Below are 20598 nucleotides of genomic sequence, written 5' to 3' on the forward strand. Positions count from 1 at the left end.
AGTTTCGCATGAGGATGTAGCTCTATACTGGAGGAGCATACTCTCAAAGAAAAGGGCTAAACGAACGCAATCTCTTGTGACCAGGATTATTCTAATCCCAGGCAAAGATAGCCTAGTTTCCATCTACGTGGTGTGAAGCTTCTGCTTTAAATATTTCATTTAGCATTCTTATTTGTTGTATTCTGCTGGAAATGACAGCTCTTGAATCCTCACGAATGGTCATCTAGCAACTCTGAATGATGTTTATTTACTCATCCAAATATGTAAGCCGCCTACAAAATATCTTATAAATCTCACAAACTCAGGTGGGATATGCAAGAGTCTTGTCAGCTACAGCAGAGTACTAGATCCTGTAACGGACCAGTGCCCGCATATAACCACAATGATTTTGGGTGAAAAGTCTGGGGATGCAATGTAGGTAGTAGGGATTGCTTGGGCCCATCTCAAAAGCTGCGGACCCAAAAAGAGGGCGTTGCTGGCTAGATAGTTATGCGTTAGTTTCGCCAGAGCAACAACAAAGAGCGATCTCGTAATGACCATTCGTGCACTTGAAGCAGCCAGTAGGCATAGGCTCTCGAAGTGATAATGCCAAAGCGTGCTTTTCACCCCCGCGGGACCTGGCTAATTATCGTGTGCCGCGCTTAAGTTGAGTGTAGCTGAAATCAACACGGTTCCAGAAACCGTGCTACCCCAAACGGAACTAACAGACATCTCAACAATCTCGCCTGTGATTGGTCGCCGTCTACATTATCAGATTTGGGATTGGGTCTCGCTATTCGAATGGATCTCCGCGTAGAATTTAATGCCTAGATGCCCGGCACGGCAGGGGCGGAGCTATTATAGGCGATGCTTCACCCACCTGTCCTAGACAGTCCACAGTCCGGAGGACCGACCACCCTGCAGTGTTGCGGTATTGCGGTGTAGCGTGGCTGCGACCCCCTGTCTGACCCAATGGGATTTCTCCTTCTACAACCACTAACGATCAGGTTGCGTAAGTCGGACCTGACCCTGGCCACAGGCCAGCGGTCGGGTAATATGTATATCCGGGCCATACGCTTTAAGTAGCAGAAGTAGCAGGGTTCTTGTTTCCCCCTCTTTCTTTCCTACAAGACAAACAACTCAATTTGTTCATTTGAGCATATCTGGAGATCCAGTGGTATCTCTTATTACGGATAGGTTTGAAGGGTTACCCGCAGAATCCTCCCTAGTAGCGATCAAAGCGCCGCAAGTTTACAACTTTCCTGGCACAAAGGCCGGCGTGCATCTGTCATTCCTCAGCTCCTTGCGGACACCAGTCATCACAGAAGCTACTCGCCATTATGGGAGAGACATCTGAGGAAAGCCGCCGAAATGTGCCTAATCAGGCACCAGCGAGACCAGTCAATTCATTTGGTAAACTCGAGCCGCTTGAGCACTGGCGGCGGGTTTTCATTTTCATTGGGTAAACCCACGTCCTTCGCCGAGGCGTTTCATCGCCACCAGAAGAACACTAATCTGTGCTAGGCTGATTTTGGCTTTGTTTCTATCATCCTTGGGCAAGCGGACCTTTTTCATTTCTTGCTTGCAAGCACATAGGAGGGGGATGTTACTAATCGGGGCACAGATACGTCCATCGTGGCAACATCAATCTACACCATAGCACTCAACTTCAACTCTCTTTCGGGCTCTCTCTGGGTTGTTCTTGCATACACGCTTGCTTTCATCAGTTCGCACCCCCTTCCCCGAGCGGTAACTGATGCTTTGACAGGTTGTGCCGTTATTTTTGCGAGGAGCAGCGACTTTGTTGGACGAAGAACCGCTGTGATCGCTGCCTTTACCCTATTTATTGCCTTCTCCTTGGCATGTGGATTTTCTCGGAACATAACTCAGTTGATAATATTTCGAGCTTTGCAAGGCGTTGGTGGAGCTGGCCTGTATGCTTTGCCACTAATCTTGCTAGTTGAAGCGGGAACTTTGGATCTGAAGCTTTTAACATCGAGCTTGATCGGGGCAAGTATATCACTGGCGGGGGCAGTTGGACCGGGTAAGTTACGAAAAAACCTTGCCCGCAGTCGAACAGCCTAACAGAGCTATGTGCACGTAGTGAGAATTGCTGTATCGCAAGGTATAATCATGCTAAATGCAGGCACAGATTGTAGGAGGTCTGTTGACGTCCCATGCGAGCTGGAGATGGGTGTTCTAAATCAAGTTAGTGTACACGTCGCAAGCAGTTTAAGAAAGATTTCTGATTTCCCAACAGTGCTCCCATCGGCATTATTGCTGTTGTCTTCTTCGTTGCGGGGTGGCCGAATAACACTACCGCATATGATAACGAACCTCGCCTGTCTTTTTCTCATTTTGACTACGTCGGCGCTCTACTGCAGCTCGGTGCATCGCTTCTAGTCGTTTTCGGCCTCCAGATAACAGGTACAGGATCGTACCGCTGGAACAGCGGTGGAGTTATCGCATCACTTAGCATTGGCTGTGCGTGCTGGGCATTGCTACTTTCTTGGGAGTATCTCCTTAGTAAGGTCAAATGGGGCAGTCACGTTGCGTCCATCTTTCCCTACAATATATGGACGAATAGAGTCCTCGTCTCTGGAGCATGGTGAATACTAATCTCTTGTCTGCCTGTTACTATGATTCTGACAGCGACTAGTGTCACGATGCTGACAGGCTTCTCCTTTTTCCTCGTCGTCATAAACATGCCTCTGCGCTTTCAGATCGTCAACCAGAAAAGCCCATCTGGAGCAGGTCTCAGCATGCTGCCATTACTTTCAGAATCTGGACTCGGATCTTTCACGAGCAGTTTCTTTCTACGACAAAGAAATCTCACATTTCAATGCCTTGTTTTCGCTTCTGGACTTGTACTGCTTGGGTGCGGCCTGATGACCACCTTATCCGATCAAATTGCAATAGAGCTGAAGTGCTATGCCTATCAAGTGATTCTTGCTTTGGGCGTCGGCATGATCATGTCAGCCACAAATTCGCTGTCAGTATCGCATATTGTCCACGTTTCGGAGATTTTATATTAAGCTTGGTATTTCGACAGCACCACGCTGAACGCAGGCTCGAGCAACTTAGGTCAGCAACCCTCCCCCAACCCACCTTTCTCCCAACCATCTTTTACTAGGTTCAATGTATTGACACTCTCCAGCCGTCGCGCAAGGTATTATCGCCCAAGCACGCATGCTCGGAGGAAGCATCGGTGTCGCTGCTGCAAACGCGATATTCAAACAAGTAGCACAAAGCAGCCTTCAAGGTGTCTTGTCACCTTATGAAATCAATGCTTTGCAGGTATCCACTTCGATTCTGGACTCACTAAGCCCGACTGAATTGCAATCCGTCAGGGCCGCATTTTCCACTGCATATGATCAGTCTTTGAAGGTCTGTGTTTGTGTGCAAGCATTTGCGCTATTGGCTGTATTTTGCGGAACGCAAAAGAAGCCTATCGCATTGAGAGCTTAATTGTGTTCAAAAAGCCCGTGGCTGTAGTCCTGTGCCGATTCATGTGCTTTCCTTCTAGATGCGCCCGTTGAATGGTTGTCAGCATTATGGGGCGCGGCTGTTTTAGTTGCGTCGTTCAGACGAGTAAGAACTAGCAAATAGCATTTACCCGGAGCTCACTTCCCCCGACGAACCTATCCGTCACTCTTGGGGCCTCGGTATTGGACTTGTTTTCGGTTTTGAATGGGAGGAACCAGCATATAATTGAGCGATTGGCTCTTCATTGTTTATAGGTGCTTGAAAAAGACTAGGCGCGGAAAGTAGGTATACGAGAATGAATAAATAACGTGAGCGAAGGGTGAAACTGATTTCGATCCATCCAATAAGTTCATTCATCGTATATGATCAAGTAAATAGGAAATCGTCCGCTCGTTTAATTTCATTAAAATATGCCCATAGGTACAGCGTCCAATCAGCATCAAAGCATGAACCAAGAGCTCCGTCAGCTCCCGAGTCCGGAACTTTTCTTACCGGCAAGCATCCGCACTCTATAACACGGCCATGCCACCAGCAAATGCCACGCCGAGCAAGCCCCAGGCGGCAGTCTGCAGCGCGACAGCAGCACCCTGGGAAGTGGATGTGGATGTGGAAGTAGAAGTGGAAGTGGTGGAAGTGGTTGAGCTGGAATCGGAGCTGGAGCCCTGCGCACCGCCCGTTGAAGTGGATTCGTTAGCATTACGCTGAGCAGCAGCGCTGGGGAAAGCCGAGGCCACGACGTTGGTGTTGTTCGAGCAAGACGAGGGCTGGCTGTACATGACGCTCGAGGAGAATTGGACGTCGGCGCACTGGCATGTCATTAGCAATTGGGCCCAGCCCGACTCGATTCGAAGACTTACAGCGTAGAGACCACCAGAGGGATCGCCATTGGTCTGCACCTGCAGGGTGGCATTCATGCCGTCGGTGATGTTCACCCCGAGAGCGGATGCGCTGAACTCGACGTGCGGCAGGCAAAACTCGCCCAGGCCGTCGACCTGGAAGGTCTGGACAAGGGTGATGTTGTAGTTGTCGCCTGGGTTGCTGCCGAGCGCGAGGAGGATCTCGACGGCACTTTGGACGTGGCCCATCTTGAGGGCCACGGGGAAAGAGCCAGAGATGGGGAGCTGGGTGCGGTTCGAGGATTGGCTCATGCCGCCGCAGGGGAAATCGGGCATGATGTCCTCGTCGAAGCCGCGGGAGGTGGGGTACTGGAGGAGGAAGTGGGCGGCGGCCAGAGGGGCCAGGGCCAGGGTGAGGAGAGGGAATCTCATGGTGGCGAGGATGAGTGTTGAAGCTTAGATTGATGGGGGAGGTTCCAGGTCGAGGAGTGAATTGGGAGGTGTACACGCTGAGGAAGTAAAATAGGTGATCGAAACGACCGAGGCCTGGACTATCTATACTGTGGCCCGTACCCCACTCTCACGTCCGTTCCAGCTGTCAACGAACCCTGCACGACCACTAGCGAATTAGGTTTCGTCAATTGCATGGTTTACCGAGCAGAGGCTTTCATCGACTGGAGACAGAAGGAGAAGGGCCGAAGAAGGGTTGGTGAAGGGTCGGGGCATGGACCTGCCCTTCCAAGCGTGGTCGATGGGCCGCCCCGCTTGGGTTTAGCGCGCTGCACGCTTGGACGGTCCCCACGCGCTAGGCCCAAACAAGGTAATCTGCTCATATCTTCTCAAGCCTCCGAGAAGATGAGATACCGCGAGCTGAGCGTGCAGAATCTTTGAAACAGGGTAAGCAACGGGACAGTACGGAATTCAGACAGCAGTTTGTTTGATCATTAGCATACACTGAAACATGCCTAGACGGTAGCGTGATAATATCGAGTGGCAGGGTCGTACTCCAGCAGCACCTCCCTCTCCATCTGTTCCAGATCAACCATCATCTGCCGCCACAGGCTGACCTCAAACGAATCTGTCATTGCACCCGGAACTACTATAGCACAAAGATAACGCTGAGCAGCGACCCCGATTGACTGCTGCAAAGGATCCTGGGCGACGTGCACCCCAAGCGCGTCTCGAACATGATCGCCTAGAGCATTTTGCGGACATAGAACCACAGCCAGGTTCTGCGTTGGTGAGCGCATTGGGAAGGCTGATGAGGGTGTCCAGCTCACGACCATACCGGGACGAATGCGCTCTTTGAACGGCGGAGCATGCTCTTGCAAAGCCGGGTCCCGACTCGTGAGAAATTTGGCAGAGCGCACATCATCGGAGCAGTCGCGACATTTCTGCGCCGACCCGTTGTCCCCCTTCAAGTCAGCGGCGGCCCCGCGCCGCGAATCAATATGCAGACGCCAGAACTTGGCATGGAACGCCTTCGCTTGCGCTTCGGTCACGCCTTCTGTTTCCAGGCACCGGGCGATGAACTGCTCCGCGGGGAGTTGGAGAAGCTGGGCGCCGGATTCGCGAGGTGCGAGGACCGAGGGAGAGATGCTTGGGGTACCAGACTATTGGGTCCTATTCAGTCGTGATGTCCTGGGAAAGATTAGCACCATGTGCGTACTCACCTTGGCCATGATATAAGTCTTCAATTCCTTATTACCCCACGTCGCGGGATGGGCCGGGTTATACCCAGCCGGCTTATTCGTCGCCTCGGCGGACCGCAGCATCTCCGCATACCGTAAGGTATTCTTGGTCGCGCCCGTGTCCAGGAAACTAGGATTGATACAGGCCAGCACCGCAGTCTTGCACTCACGGCCGCTCGACGGATCAAACACGTGCTTCAGCACTTTGGTCAGCATGCTCTGGCGGAAGGGGATATACGGTTTCTTTGTGTTCCTCCCGGGGCCCGGGGATGCATCTGCCGTGGCGATTCCTCGAATGCAGTCTTTGAGGACTGAAAGACTCATGTTGATCTCCCGGGTTTCTTTCATGCGCTCCGCGCTATGATTGAAGATATCCCGTGCGGCTTCGGAACCTGCGAGATCGACCAAATACAAGAGGCCATCCCCGCGCGCGTTCGGGGATGGGTTCTCGACTCTGATGCGACAGATGGCATGAGAGCGGGACGACCCGTCGTTCTTCTCGGTCTGTGCAGTCTGGCGGAATGAGGCTGCTCGCTCGATCAACCCGAGCAGATCTGCACTGCTGCCAGCCTGGTGTTCTTGGGCTCCGTGGAGCCGGCTATCGCCAAAAGAATCCTCGAGAATGGAAAAGGGTGCACGGGAGTTTAAGAGATCTCATTAGCGGCCCGATGTTAGCTTGATTGTTGATCACGGATTGATCTGCAAGGACGCCATCTCACCATATGCAGAGTTTCCGGCCAGCTCGAAAATCGTGACGTGCAGCCTCTGTGGACCCTCCAGTGTCCCGTCGCCCAAGGTTTCGGCGATCCGTCGCTCCAGGCCGCTCACGGTATACGTTTTCCCAGACCCGGTCTGTCCGTAGGCAAACAAAGTCCCCACTCCACCGGCCCACACCAATGGAAGCAGCGGCTGCACGAGCTCTTGGTAAATCGACTCGGTCGAGCAATCGGCGCCGAAGACCCTGCCGGCCCTGAACGAGAAGGACTGCGTGATATCGTCAGCCTGAGGTACCATCTAGTTGCTAACGTGGGCCAAGTTGCCAGGCAGGAGAGTACGGTATTGACTATTCAAGGAAAACTGTGGCACCCCACGAACATTCAACGGCGGCAACCCCCTCACGACCCTCCGCAGCTCATGGAGATCCACTACTCCGCTACCGCCCGGGCGCGCGAATGCCGCCGGGACTTGCCCGGATGACACCTCGTCTTCGAGCATCGGGCGGATGCGCGTTGCGACTGCGATCTGTGGGCTTGTCACTCCATCGCCATCGCCGGCCTTGGCGCGCGGGGGCTTGAACCGGCTGACAAGCAATTGGTGACGGGCTGCATGTTCCAGAAGGAATTCTTCCATCTTGGGCTATCCGTAGCTCCGACTACCCACACCGCCCACCTGGTGTGGGTGGTCTTCACACCAACGATTTCTTCATACCAACGATTAACATATTGATATTTTTGACTAGAACGATCTATCCCCCACAGTATCTATAACGAATAATGTATCATCCTCTGTATCTTGCATTAAATTTAATGCCTGTAGTGTCAAATCAGGCTGATTAGGCTAATCTGGCTGATTATCCTACTTCTTAACGTTCGCCTAACGTATACGCTTTATCACCCGCGCGTTTTCTTCGGCTGTACGCTTATGAATTTTGCGATTAGCGTCCCGAACGGTTAAAACTAAGGTCTTTGATAGCTGACGCTTCGATTGGCTATAGATTCTTTTAGTACGGACCTCCCGAAACGTCTTAATAATAGTGTCTTTAAGTACGCCTTTCTTATATTTAATTGTAGTAAAACTGTAAAGGATTAAGTTTATAGCTGTGCGCTACTATATGTGTCGGTCCTGAGCATGTCAACCTTGATGGTTGACATAGTGGTCTTTTTGGCTCAAGAGAACAATCATGTGACTCAGGCTTGATCTGTTACAAAAACGCTCGATATATTTAAATTGTCTTCGAAGCTTATTAGGATTGATTGATATTAGCTACGCTAGCGATAGGAGATATCGCTCTAGCTTCTTAAAGCTCTTTTAAATACTTTATAGCGTTTTTAGTTAGTCGATTAAGCTTGATAAGACGGTCGGAGATAGTATACGGTAGATACTATATACGTTGTTTCTGTCTAGGTCGAAGCTAGTGATCTCTTAATATAGTAATTTAGCGTCGATAAGAGATTAAATAACGATATTTAGTCGAAATAGGACGATACTACGCTCCGAGAAGCTATTTTGAATAATATATAGTATAAATATAATATCCCGAATAGGCTAAATTCTACTAAGAAATTTACCTTTTTCGACTGTTAAACCCCTCTAAAGTATAGTCTATTAATTCTATCGACGAAAATATTACTTATAAGCTAGAAAGGGCTTACTATTAAGAGGTTATAGAAGATATATAGTATATAGGATAAACTAGAAGGGTATAATATACACTTAGTAGTAATATTCGATAAATTCGGCTATAAAGTATATAATATAACCGTCGAAGAGTAGTAACTATTATTTATCTAGTTAAAATAAGGCGAATTAGCTTTAAGATCCTCTAGATTTACGGTATTTAAATAATATAAACTCTTTTTCGTACGATCTTTAGTATATTAATCGAAGTATTAAAGCTATTCGAATACTAAGTCTAAGGTAATAAAGCTATTCGGAGTAACCGAGACTATCTAATCTAATAATTTTAACTATTCGAACTATCTCTTAAGTATTACTTATCTTTTAAAGATAAAGAAAAGTAGTAAAATAAAGCTATCTACGGCGATATACTTAACTGTAGTAAGGCTCTCTTATGTAGTATCGGTCGCTAATTAGGCTATTCTACGCGAGATTACCTTCGTTTTCGATAGCTATTAGCCTAAGATAAAGCTAGTCTCGTCGAAATTGTAGATATTATAGTATTTTATCTTCTTAATTATTAGTTATAGGCCGTCGAACTAGTATTGTAGTTAGGCTAGTATAACGCTAGCTTACGCTGTCTCGATTAGCTACTCTATCCTCGGTCGGAGATCTTCTAGTAATCGCTTAATAAAGCGATAGACCTATACGTTACTAACCTATAGTAGTTTTAGTAGGTTATCGTCGGCTATAGCTAACGTTAACGTAGTCGACGCAGTCGGTAGGGTATCTAGTAGTAGATAGTCCCGTTCGAATTAGCGTCGGAGTATTAAATTTATAAGATCTTCGATATCTTTAGGCGTTAGAAAGATATATAATACGTTTAGACGATCAATTATTTGTAGTAATACATCCTCTTAGGCCTTCGTAAGCGCTCGGTAGCTATTAGAATTACTAATCTTTAAAGAGGCCCTATTGCGTCGACGTAGTAGCCGCTGGTAAGGTACGTTATATTAGCGTGCTAACGTAGCTAAACTAGTGTTTTTAACGCGTTGATAGGCAGCGAGAGCTTCGGATATACGAATTTCAATAGATTCGGTCGAATTCTGCATAGTGGTAGTGAATTATAGGTGAAAATATCAATATGTTAATCGTTGGTGTGAAGAAATCGTTGGTGTGAAGACCACCCACACCAGGTGGGCGGTGTGGGTGGTCGGAGCTACGGATAAGGGGATACTTAAAATGTGGCATAAATATGTATGCCGTGTGTACAAGTTTCCAGATGTAGCTTGGGGGGCGGTCAATAAGGAGGCTCTCCAGCCGCACCCCGCCTCGTTCGGGGAGCTCCGGCGGATCTGTGTGCCCTATACCCTAACATTGTGCTGAAACCAGCATGGTGTGAACCCTAATGTCTCGCATACGATTACCCCGTGCGGAGTACACTGTGTCGACAAGCATTGAATCCAAGTCGTGGCCCGAACCGAGCCTGCTCACTATTTAGAGAGAATAATCCCACACGGTCTATCATCGATCCAGCCTCGCTGTGGTGCCGTGTGGACAATTACCCCCAAATAGTTTAGCGCGACGAATGGAGACGAAGACATAGTTGACATGGTTGCGTGGGGGCGTTCCCGATCCACTAGGCCCGATGCGGTTAGGAAATGTGCTCATTTCTGCTCAGCCGGCGGAACGCATGCAGCTTAAACTATGAACTTTAATCTACATGATGGGATCGAAGAGGGACCGGTGAATTAGTGGCATTGGGCCCAAAGAAAAAAAACGCCAGGTCATGCAGGTGTTCCAGATGAGTCGTGAGTCATAGGCGCCATCGTCGCGCAGGGACGGATCAAGACGGCTCTCAGTGCCCGTGCTCGTTCCAATGGATGTAACGGCCAACCGCCAACTCGCCGAGGAAGGCGCCGGCCAGTACCGAGCAGAAATACCCCACATTCATCGTCATGACAGCCAACATTCTAAGATCCAATAATCAGCATCCGGAGAAATTCGCCTAGTTCAGCGCGGGACAGAACATACAGCAGATACGATACCCCCGCAATGCACAGAAACAGCGCCGCCCGCGGCACATCCACGCTGAAGCGCCAGGGAATTGGGCCGGTCGAGATATTGCGCACGACCTTGACATTTTCCTCGACGCCCTGCGCTGTGATGAGCGATGCGGTCTTCGCGTCTGGGTCGACATCAATGCGCCCGGCCTCGCTGGTCTTCCCGGCAATGGCGACGTAGCGGCGGTTTAGATGCGTGGCTAGCCAGTGGCGCTCCATAGTGGCTTTGAAGGCGATCAGGCAGCGGCCGATGATGGCGAGAACGATGAGGAAAATGCAGGTGCCCGCGTACGTTCCCGAGGACGAGGGTGTCCAGGCCGAGGAGAAAAGGGGTTTGTCGTGGGTGTTCGTAAAGACCATGGTCATGGTCATGGAGGAGGAGCTGGAACCGCTCATGTCCATTGTGCTCATATCGTGGTCCATCGGCGAGGGCGAAGGCGGTAGTGATGGCGCGGTGTGTAGCGCGCGGACGGGGAGGTGGTAGGAGGTGTAGACGAGGAGGAAGAAAATAAGCAGATGGCCGTAGACGAGACGATGCGCGTGCCGCAAGGACCTGCTCCACACAGAAACCGGCCAGAGTGAGCACATTATTAGTGGACTGATTGTTGCGACCGAATGCGAAAGGCGGGACTGGCGGGGCCCGTCCAGGCTTTCCGTTTGCCGAATGAGCGCTTTCTTGATAAGCGACCCCGGCGTTGGTGCCGGGGTTTTCAGGACTGGACCTCTGGAGAGTGTGCTCTGGTCTTGTCGTTTGTTTTATACTCTTCCCGATTTTAATTCCCTCAATTCCGAACATCTTGGACAAGGGAGACGGCGCGCGCTATCTGACCTGCTCACTATGCGAGATCGCTTCGCCTAACTCCATCACCACCCAACATGTCCATGTCAATGGGGGACATGCCCATGGGCTCGATGTCCATGGGCGATGGCGTCCCCAGCCTCTTCGACCTGCAGAAAATGTATTGGGCCGTTGTAGGGAGTGCTATCGGCGCAGCGGCAGTCGTCAACGTCTTGAATCGCGCCCTTGCACAGCATCGGTAGGCCGCCTAGGCTGCTTCGATCTATGCAAGAGCAATACTAACCACCCCATGCCAGCCTACGAGATGCCTCGCTCACGCCCGCCAAGCCCAAGTCGCTCTTCTTCCACGCCTACGCAACCCTTACCGCAACTGTCCGCGAGGTCAGCTACGCAACCATCCACCCGCTCAGCCTGGGCAAGTTCACCTTCCACTTCCCTCCCCTCGGCCCTGTTCTCATCGTCCTCGCCAACCTCATCACCGTCCTGGTTCTCTGCTTCTACAAGCTGGACACGACCGACGTGTGGGAATGGGAAAATGTCGGCTACCGCACCGGCTTTATCGCCATCTGCCAACTCCCACTGATCTTCCTGCTGGCGGGAAGACAGAACATCATCGGCTTCCTAGCTGACATGAGCTACGCCAGCCTCAACTGGTTCCACCGCTGGGTTGCGCGCACGCTTTGGCTCACAGCGACCATTCACATGGGTTTCTGGTTTCGCGACTGGGCCCGCTACGACTACATTAGCTACCAGCTGCACAATGATCCGCTCACCAAGCGCGGGTTTGCAGCGTGGTGCATTTTGTCGTTTATCGTGGTGACCTCGATTCGGCCTATCCGAGGCTTGAGCTACGAGGTCTTTGTCCTCCAGCACCTCGTGACCTTTGTCGGGTTTATCGTTGCCGTTTGGATGCACGCACCCGATGAGGTCAAGATCTGGGTCAAGATTCCGATCGGGTTGGTAGTGTTCGACCGTGTGGCACGATACGCGTGGGGCGCGTACACCAATTTAGCCGTGTTCCACCGCAAGAGCAATGGCAATGGCAATCGAGTGTGGACGCACTCGGCAACTTTCACCCCGCTGCCTGGGAACGTCACTCGTGTGACCATCAATAACCCCAGCTTTAGTTGGCACGCTGGCCAGCATGTCTTTTTTACTTGCCACTCCATTGTCCCGCTGCAGAGTCATCCGTTTACTATTGCTTCTCTGCCCGAAGACAAGAAATTGGAGTTTTTCATCCGCGCCGAGAACGGTGGGACGAGGCGCTTCTTCCGGTATGCTTCGAAGAATGACAAGGTCCTCGGTGCTGGGGAGGCTGCGCTGACGGCACGCGGCCGCACGGTATTTGTCGAGGGACCGTATGGAACGATGCGGTCGCTTCGCCAGTTCGACAGCGTCGTTCTACTAGCCGGTGGCATGGGCGCAACCTTCACTATACCACTGCTGCGAGACATTGTGTTGGCGTGGAAAACAGAGATCATTGGCCACACGCCCTCGGGGTCATTCCGCGTTCGGCGTTTGGCGGCGACCGAGCGGATCCGATTCGTCTGGGTCATCAAATCGCGCGGCCAACTGAGCGTGTTCGAAGCCCAGCTGCAATCCATCGTAGCTGATTTAAACGAATGCCGCCTCGCCCAGCCCGATTTCCAGAAGGATCTCGCGATCAGCATCTATATTACCTGCGACGAAAAGCTGGAACCTCCCACGACCCCTGCGCCGACCCTCCCACCACCCGCGCAGGGTCTCGTTATCAGCAGGCTCGCTATCTCGGACGAGAAGAAGGCTTCCATTGAGAAAGACCGTGCCTCTGTGACTTCCATCTCCGCCGAGTCGTCCTCCACATCTCCGCCTCCAGCACCCGTCGGCAAAGGATGCCTTCCCGGCGGCGGATGCTGCTGTACCACGCAGATCCAAGACGAAGACGCGGTCGCCACCTGCGTCTGTACATGTGCCGGCTCTGCGCCTGCGCTGCCCGAGGAGATAATCCCCAGAACCACGGCGACTGATGAGAAGGCACCTGTTCTGGCGGATTCCCCCTCCTCGGCCGCTTCTCCCACAATTCTCTCTGGCCGCCCCTACCCACGCACGATCATCCGTAAAGTGCTCGAGAAGGCCGGTGGCGAGAGCGCGGTTGTTGTTTGCGGTCCGTGGGGTCTAAGTGATGACGTACGTCGCAGTGTTGTATATCTCAGCGACGAGCGCGCGGTACATAAGGGTACCGGGGCGCAGGGCATTTATCTACATGTTGAGAACTTCGGGTTGTGAGCAGAGATGGTGTTTTAAATCTAGGGGTTGTCCATAGCTGGCGTTTTTATGTTTCTGGGTGCATTGTACATATCAGACGAATTTCATGAACACTGGCGGCTTTCCATGGATATTGGATACCTATATATTCTGGTTGTAGCCCGGTGTACCGGCGGTGTTGATCAGGTTCATTATAGCCCAATCAACTTATCGCGTTTAGCTCTATGCAGTTCATAGATATAGCCTCATATATCGGGACCGGGCGGGTTTCTTTGAAAAATAAGAAATAAAAAATAGATAGAAAGAAAAAGACAAGCAAGCCCAAAAAACATAGCGGCGACTGTGATTTGAACACAGGACCTAGGACAGACAACTTTAGTCACCAATGGGAGCTAACTGCAAATCCTCGCGCTAAACCCCTGCGCCACCACCGCTTTTTTGGACCATTTGTCAATTCCAGACCTCATGATTCAGATTTCATCGCTATCATACTTGGAACGGCCGGGGAGATGCTGCAACAAAATCGACTTCAAAATTCCGTACCAGGCCAGGTGGAGCCGTGGTATAGACCAGGTGCTGGATACGGCACGAATAGTAGTCGGTGGTAAATTCCAAGTGCGTCTCTCCATCTAACTCTTGGAACCACGGTGTATTCCAATCGGGGTATGCCATTCACTTCACCTCGCTTCACCCTTTCTTCTTCTGGTCTGCGGATCAATGTGTGATGCTGGTGGCCTCTAGGTTCAAAGTGGTTTTTATTATCAACCTATGCTTGAAGGCCACTCGTCATAGTGGCAAATACTCGAACTCTGTACTCCGTGTAGGTATCTCCCGTGTATATCCTCTCTGTGAATATCCGAGCGCCCCAGGTACCCCATACAATGAACTCTCGGCCAATAACCACGCTAAGCAGCCCGAGCCAACCCGATCCCGGCACATGACATCATCCAGGAACATTAGCAAGCTCTCACGGCCAACCTCAACCTCACCTCCAACACTCCCACCTACACTCTACACTCTCCTACCACCGATTTCAACCTTAATTCCCCAACAATACCACCAAGATGTTCCGCTTCGTATGCACTCCCCCCAAACCCGCAACCTGGAACCCCCAATCAGAATCCGAATTCGAATCTGAATCCAGGTTCAAATAAGTTCAAATCCCACTGACAAGCGTTACAGAGCAAAACCCTCGACCCAATCACCCTCTTCCACTCGCCCAGCCTCGCCCCTTCAACCCGGGTTCTGAACATTCTCAAGCAAGCCTCGATCGCGGCCTCCGAAACCGCAACCGAAGACCAGGCTTCCGACCACAGCGCCCACGCCAAGCAGCAACGCGGCGACTTCGAGCTCGAGGTGACCACCTCCGCGCCTACGGCTGACCAGCTGCGCAGCATACTGGAGTATATCAGTCCCGTTAGCGGTGTTGGTGGCCAGGGCGATAAGGCGACGTATGGAGTTGCGGAGCTGGTGAAGGGGGCTAAGGATGCAGAGGATGCGATTAAGAGATTCAAGGAGGACTCTGAGCGGTTTGTGCGGCCTGTGGTATGTGGTGTCATTGCTTTCTATCCTTGGGATGTCGTGGCGTGGTCTTGTCTTGCGATGACATGTTCTATCCGTGGCGATGTGGTCATGAAACCTGTTCACTAACTCTTTTGTTCAGACTGTTGACTGGGTCAACGGGCGCGCTGTCATCGGCGACGACAAGTCTGAGATCCTGCGCATGGTGCGCCAGCTTCCCACGAACTAAGCCGGAGATTGCAAGGAAGACTCTGAATACCCTGCTGGTTGCGAAACTACGATGTACGATGTAGCGGTGAAGCAGCCACTACAACTATCCATCTCCCTACAAGAAAGAACTCCACAGATGCCGGCTGGACAGGATCTGTCAGTTTAGTCTATGTATGTATCATACAAACTAGTCATTTCGCAAACTCCGACCGTAATGTCCATACCCAGGACGGACACAACAACAATAGAGTAACAGACAATAAACACGTGCCGCGTTGGGTTCAGTTGCAAATAAAACGGGCCAGACAAGACACGCTTAGCTCGAAAGCCAAAAAGAAAAGAAAAAAAAATATTTGAATGCGCCATTAAACTCATACGGCAGACATATGCCACCGGGTAGCCGACTCAGACCAAGAACCAGCTCGGCGGAGGCGGGCTCCAGCGTGACAAGAGAAGAGAAGTAGGACACACTAGATAAAATACCAGAGTGACTGCTCTGGACTGAACCTAGAACATGGTTCCAAACGAGCCATCTGTGGCAATTGGCTTGCGGGGCGAGCTGCGTCCGCCGCTGTCAACGGCTGGTTTGCGGTGTCTGCAATGATGAGTCAGTTAATATGGACGGAAACACCGCGTCTGAAACGAAAAACTGTACCGGAAGGTAAACCCAACAAACAAGCCCTTGTTCATCTTCTCATCACGCTCAGCCATCTCCTCCAGGGCACGCTGCTTATCATGCACCTCCTTGTACTTGGCCATATCAGCCTCATTGCTAAAATCATCAAAGTAGCCCGCATCCGTCTCGGAGTCAAGCTCCGGCACAAACGGTGCGCGCTGCTCCCGCAGCCGGGCAAAGTCCACCTCCGCAAAGTAATCATGCGCATGGATCTCCTGGATATTCTTGAACCGAGTCTCCTTGGCCGCAACCAGCTTTGTAATCAGATCCCACGTCCGCCGCGACAGGAAGTAGTTAGGATCCTCGTAGACCGGCTTGCGGAGCACCTTCTGCCAGCGCTTGAGGTTCTGCCAGGTCTCGTCGACCGTGGCACCCGCGAACGGCGGATACCCGGCCAGCGCCTCGAAGAGCATGCACCCCAGACTCCAATAATCGACGGTGAAATCGTATTCGTCGCCCTTCAGAACTTCCGGGGCCATGTAGTCGGGCGAGCCCACGATCGATTTAGCGTAGTTCACCTCGCGATCGCGCAGGGTGCGGTAGCCCTGACGACGCTCGGCCATCGTGCGCTGTTCCATGGGCCGGCCGAAGGGGACAGACGTGTTGCCGACCTCCTCCAGCTTGACGCGCATCGACTCGATCTTGCCAGGGCTCAGCATGCCGGCTGCCAGGCCGAAATCAGTCAGCTTGACGTGACCCGTGGAGTCGATGAGGAAATTCTCCGGCTTGAGGTCGCGGTGGATATACCCGAGGACGTGTAGGGCGTCGATGCAGCTGAACATCTCAGCGACGTAGAAGCGCGCGTGCCGGTTGTGCAGGACGCCGGTGTTGTTCAGCAGCGTGCGGAAGTCGCCACCAGGCACGTACTCCATCGCCAGGTAGATCTGGTCATCGTCCTGGAAGGCATAGAGGAGTCGGACGAGCCACTCGCTCTTGGCGGCGGTCAGAATGTCGCGCTCGGTGAGGATGTGCCGGATCTCGTCGAGCTTGAACAGCAGCCGCTTACTCATAACCTTCAGCGCGCACACCTCGCGCGTGTCCTTCTTCTGGGCCAGGTATACCTGTCCATAACCGCCCTGGCCGACCTGTGTCAAAATCTGGAAGTCGTGTTGGCGCAGGCGCGTGCGACGCTTGCGCAGGTGCGCGCGTTCGCGGCCCAGATATTTCAGGAGAGCGGGCTCGTATTCTTCGTTGGAGGTCACGGGTGGTTCGGGGTAGGCAGATTTGAATTGAGTGTGCCGGGTCTGGCGGTTGTGGACGTAGCTGAGGAGGTCGAAGTAATGATCGAGGAAGTCTGGCGCAATGGATTAGTTCGGGTACTGTTTCGTATCTGTCATTGGGGGACCTTCACATACATAGCTGGGTCACGTTGACCAGACGCTTGACGCGGGGCTGTTGTAGCTTCTCCATCTCCTCGGGTGTCAGCCCGCGCAGCTGCACCTGGCGTGTGGACGTGTCGGAATCGCGCTGCTGATACGGTTCATGGCGCGAGATGGCTGCTGCGGTCGGGTTGGCGCCCAAATCCTTGGGCAGGCGAGTGCTCGCGGGAGGCGTGTTCTCTTTATTTGCCCTCCCGCGCGTCGGGCTGGAGGGCCGCTGGTGAATGACGCTCTCGTTAAAGTCGTCAATGCCGCTCTTGTCGGAGGTAAACATGGGATGATTGAAGTGGTTATGGGTGGATTTCGAAGTAGACGTGGGCGTGAGCTTCATGGCCTTGTCGAAGACATTGGGCAGATCAAGGGCACCGGGGGGTGCCCTCGACTTGCTGGGGCTGCCTTGAGGGGTCTGTGTGGGACTGGTGAAGCCATTCTGGGTGTGGGCGGGGGTGGAGGGGCGGTCCAAGGAATCGTTGCCGGAGCGGGTGTGCAGCAGCGGCGGCGGGTTAGGCAGTCGCAGACCAAGACGGTCGTCCGAAGCGACGTCGACAGTCATGGTTTGGGTAGGGGAGAAGGGGATGGGGGTGGGGATGAGTGCGGTGGTGAAGTGAATTGTTGTTTTTCTCCCCCAAGGGCGGCGGAGTGGTCGTCGAGGGGTTGTTGGGCCCCCTTGATAGTTGACTTGGGAAGGCTAGCCTGAGGCTGAGACGTGACGAGGCTGGCTGAAGAAAGCAGGATAAAGTCAATCACCCCTCCAGAGCAAAGCGGGGAACAAAAGACACAAAAGATTGCCTCAAGAAAGGCTTTGTCGCGGACACCTGCAGGTGTTTATTCCCGGCGTAGTCCAAATTGCATCCGATTCGATCAGCTCCACCGCGATCGGTGCGATCTTGATTTCGTTTCTCGCCGACGTGAACAACATGAAATCCACCTATGATCCCGCTTATTTTGTCCACTACCCACCTGCTCCTAGAGGCGCCCTACGAGGCCGGTCTCCCCCCTTCCGTCGAGTTGCCGTGGCAACTCTCCCCACGTCATACAGGCTGTGCAAGTTCGCTAGCACTGCCAATGGTGGTCTAAAATATTCAAGGATGGTCCTTGCAACCGACGAACCGGCTATTATTGACCTGAGCTGAACCTGATCCACCTGCTGCAGGTCATCACCTCGCTGGGCCCGCCTCCACAGCCATCCGTGGGTGTCAAGCTGAAACCCGGCCCGCAAGTAATGGACACGATGGAGCTAGCTGCACTCACTGTCTGGGCGGAGGGCAGCCTAGGCCTTGCGTTGGTTCTTCGGAGTACTCCGTAGTTAGTTGCTAGTTGGCTGGTAGTCGCGATCCAGGGCGTCATGTCGGGCGAATAGTCTCTCTCGGCAGCAAGGGTGGGAGTTTTGACGGAGACGGGGCCGGCGGCTACGGGACTATTCTTCCTCCTACCCGAAGCTATTGGGATACCCAATTGCCCTGGAGATGGGCATTATGGCGGGTGTTTGGTGGGAGGAGAAGTAAGCAAACTACCGCATTGGGGATGGGCCGTCAGATCCCAGGTGGAGGCGCTGCAATCCATGGGTCGGTGGCCGTCCCCGACGGTTTCATGATTTGTGTGGGAAGCGGGGGGGCTGCTCCCAAATGATCGAGAATTTAGTCACATTTGAATCTATGATGCACTAGTTCACTAAGATATTATTGGACCCCAGAGCTGCAGCTAGGAGACGTGACATTCACGCCGCGCCCTCCGCCCGCTGGCCAGTCTGCGAGATCGGTCAGCGTGCCCACAAATCTCAAGAGGTGGAAAGAAGGGAATCACTCACGTAGAAGGCCAGTCCATAGGTCTCGGTCGTAAAGGTAATCTTGGCTCCCTTGGGGAAGTAGAACACATCGCCTGGCGACGCAGTCACCTTCTGGCCCGTTTCGTCGGAAATCTCGAATTGGCCTTCTAGGATGATCTTCATCTCGTCGTAGGTATAGGTGTAAACCAGCGGGGTGCCCTTCTCCAGGCGATAAAAGCCGCAGGAGATGGGCTTCTCGGCATTATCCTTGTCGCTTCGGTGGATGTTAGCGGGTCCGCGGGATAGATTTCTGCTCGGAGAAATCCTACCTGGAGATGACGTCGCCCAAGAAGGCGTTTTCATTCGCAATAAGGGGAGGCTTGAAGGTGGACTGCGCCTTGGCGTGGTAAGTGAATGGAGTTGCCATTGTTCGCGGTGGTTAATGGTTTCTGGTTGATGCTTTGTTTGGCAGAACAGCAGCGCAAGTTGGATGACAGCTCGATCGGCGGGGGGCCGGCTCTGACTTATATTCGGTCCGTCCATTACAGACAGCTTTCAAGCTCCTCCTAGATGAGGCGATAGACGCGACGAGCTTCAACTTTGGTCGAGTGAAGGGCAATTCAACCCTGGCTGGCAGTGCTGGTCGGGTTCGATGTCCCGACTAGGCAGGCCGACGGCGAACGGCTGATAGCGAGGCACTGCCATGACAAGAGACATGAAGAGGGGGCCCTGATCCCAGTGAGGGGAAGTTCTAGAGCTTGAGATAACAACGAGGAGCTGCCCCTGTTGTGGCTGCTATGTGCTGTGCACATCGTTGATAATGTTGTTATTGACGGTGTTGAATTAAAGCCCTGGTTTCCATCACTTAGGCCCTCGCAGTTGAATTGTCCACAATGACTCACGGCTTTGCCAGAATCCATGTGAAGGTCGCGCGACATTCGACGGATGGAGGTTCGAACTTCCCCGCGACGGTGAGGATCTTTTTACCCGAAGCGGCTAGTGCTTCCCTGTCAACAATCCGAGGCGAATGGGCTTGAAGCGGAAAGCGGACACTGGTGATGACAAAGCCCTCAAGCTGTGCCTTCGTGATTGATTCTTGCTGGTATAGGAGATTAGCAGAGAGAGCCTGTGATTCTCATGCCGACCTCTCGAACTCACCATACGCCAATGGCGACTGGCATCTATACGGGTGGATAGTTCTCAGGGTCCGACAGATGGAGTTTGGGTTGCGGAGTGTACTTTATCAGCATCTCATGCGCTCACGAAACCCAGGTTGTTGTGCGCAAAGTTGCGCCGCTGCGCATGATGCTCTTAGAAGACTCCACATATCTTTCGTGCTCGACATGGCTCCCATTTCCACATTCAGACTTCGGGAGAGGCAACCTGAGCACTAGAAGCCACCACAGAGGTGTCTTCTACCTGGGATGAGCCCAAATTCTCAGGAAACCCATCTCGAATTGTGAGGGCCTGCATGGAGGGTAGAACATTTAGTGATGGATGAACTTGGCGATTCAGGGCCCCCGGGGCAGATATCGTGGATTCATCCTGCGAACAGGAGCTCACCGCCGGGTGAGATGTTTGGTGGCTGGCATTTACCGACCAGTTTGATTGC

The 20598-nt window shown here is 52.5% G+C and overlaps 9 protein-coding genes across 9 annotated transcripts; 4 read left to right on the plus strand and 5 right to left on the minus strand.

The window, feature by feature from the left end:
• Positions 1-1575: 1575 nt before the first annotated feature.
• On the plus strand, positions 1576-2382 carry N7482_005003 (uncharacterized protein; the record flags this gene model as incomplete). The annotated part of the gene is made up of 2 exons (XM_056687128.1): positions 1576-2023; positions 2084-2382. Coding segments are annotated over 2 exons (747 nt in total), but the record flags the coding sequence as incomplete, so codon positions are not given.
• A 236-nt stretch (positions 2383-2618) lies between these two features.
• Positions 2619-3447, plus strand: N7482_005004 (uncharacterized protein; the record flags this gene model as incomplete). Its single annotated transcript, XM_056687129.1, is given in 3 exon segments — positions 2619-2975; positions 3113-3219; positions 3234-3447. 3 exon segments carry the CDS (start codon positions 2619-2621, stop codon positions 3445-3447), a joined length of 678 nt encoding a protein of 225 aa, XP_056542684.1.
• A 527-nt stretch (positions 3448-3974) lies between these two features.
• On the minus strand, positions 3975-4733 carry N7482_005005 (putative GPI anchored protein; the record flags this gene model as incomplete). The annotated part of the gene is made up of 2 exons (XM_056687130.1): positions 3975-4271; positions 4323-4733. 2 exons carry the CDS (start codon positions 4731-4733, stop codon positions 3975-3977), a joined length of 708 nt encoding a protein of 235 aa, XP_056542685.1.
• A 533-nt stretch (positions 4734-5266) lies between these two features.
• On the minus strand, positions 5267-7006 carry N7482_005006 (uncharacterized protein; the record flags this gene model as incomplete). The annotated part of the gene is made up of 3 exons (XM_056687131.1): positions 5267-5914; positions 5975-6645; positions 6712-7006. 3 exons carry the CDS (start codon positions 7004-7006, stop codon positions 5267-5269), a joined length of 1614 nt encoding a protein of 537 aa, XP_056542686.1.
• Positions 7007-10302: 3296 nt separating this feature from the next.
• On the minus strand, positions 10303-10980 carry N7482_005007 (copper transporter family protein; the record flags this gene model as incomplete). The annotated part of the gene is made up of 1 exon (XM_056687132.1): positions 10303-10980. One exon carries the CDS (start codon positions 10978-10980, stop codon positions 10303-10305), a length of 678 nt encoding a protein of 225 aa, XP_056542687.1.
• Positions 10981-11268: 288 nt separating this feature from the next.
• Positions 11269-13456, plus strand: N7482_005008 (ferric reductase family protein; the record flags this gene model as incomplete). Its single annotated transcript, XM_056687133.1, has 2 exons — positions 11269-11429; positions 11488-13456. The coding sequence occupies 2 exons, from the start codon at positions 11269-11271 to the stop codon at positions 13454-13456; spliced, it is 2130 nt and encodes a 709-aa protein (XP_056542688.1).
• A 1043-nt stretch (positions 13457-14499) lies between these two features.
• On the plus strand, positions 14500-15185 carry N7482_005009 (uncharacterized protein; the record flags this gene model as incomplete). The annotated part of the gene is made up of 3 exons (XM_056687134.1): positions 14500-14511; positions 14618-14980; positions 15099-15185. The coding sequence occupies 3 exons, from the start codon at positions 14500-14502 to the stop codon at positions 15183-15185; spliced, it is 462 nt and encodes a 153-aa protein (XP_056542689.1).
• A 488-nt stretch (positions 15186-15673) lies between these two features.
• N7482_005010 (putative serine/threonine protein kinase) lies at positions 15674-17774 on the minus strand (the record flags this gene model as incomplete). The annotated part of the gene is made up of 3 exons (XM_056687135.1): positions 15674-15761; positions 15822-17136; positions 17198-17774. The coding sequence occupies 3 exons, from the start codon at positions 17772-17774 to the stop codon at positions 15674-15676; spliced, it is 1980 nt and encodes a 659-aa protein (XP_056542690.1).
• Positions 17775-18938: 1164 nt separating this feature from the next.
• N7482_005011 (cupin domain-containing protein) lies at positions 18939-19413 on the minus strand (the record flags this gene model as incomplete). Its single annotated transcript, XM_056687136.1, has 3 exons — positions 18939-18968; positions 19029-19260; positions 19316-19413. 3 exons carry the CDS (start codon positions 19411-19413, stop codon positions 18939-18941), a joined length of 360 nt encoding a protein of 119 aa, XP_056542691.1.
• Positions 19414-20598: the final 1185 nt, after the last annotated feature.

This window comes from Penicillium canariense, assembly GCF_028826845.1.
Source record: "Penicillium canariense strain IBT 26290 chromosome Unknown utg000003l_segment0_segment0, whole genome shotgun sequence".
NCBI lineage: Eukaryota > Fungi > Ascomycota > Eurotiomycetes > Eurotiales > Aspergillaceae > Penicillium > Penicillium canariense.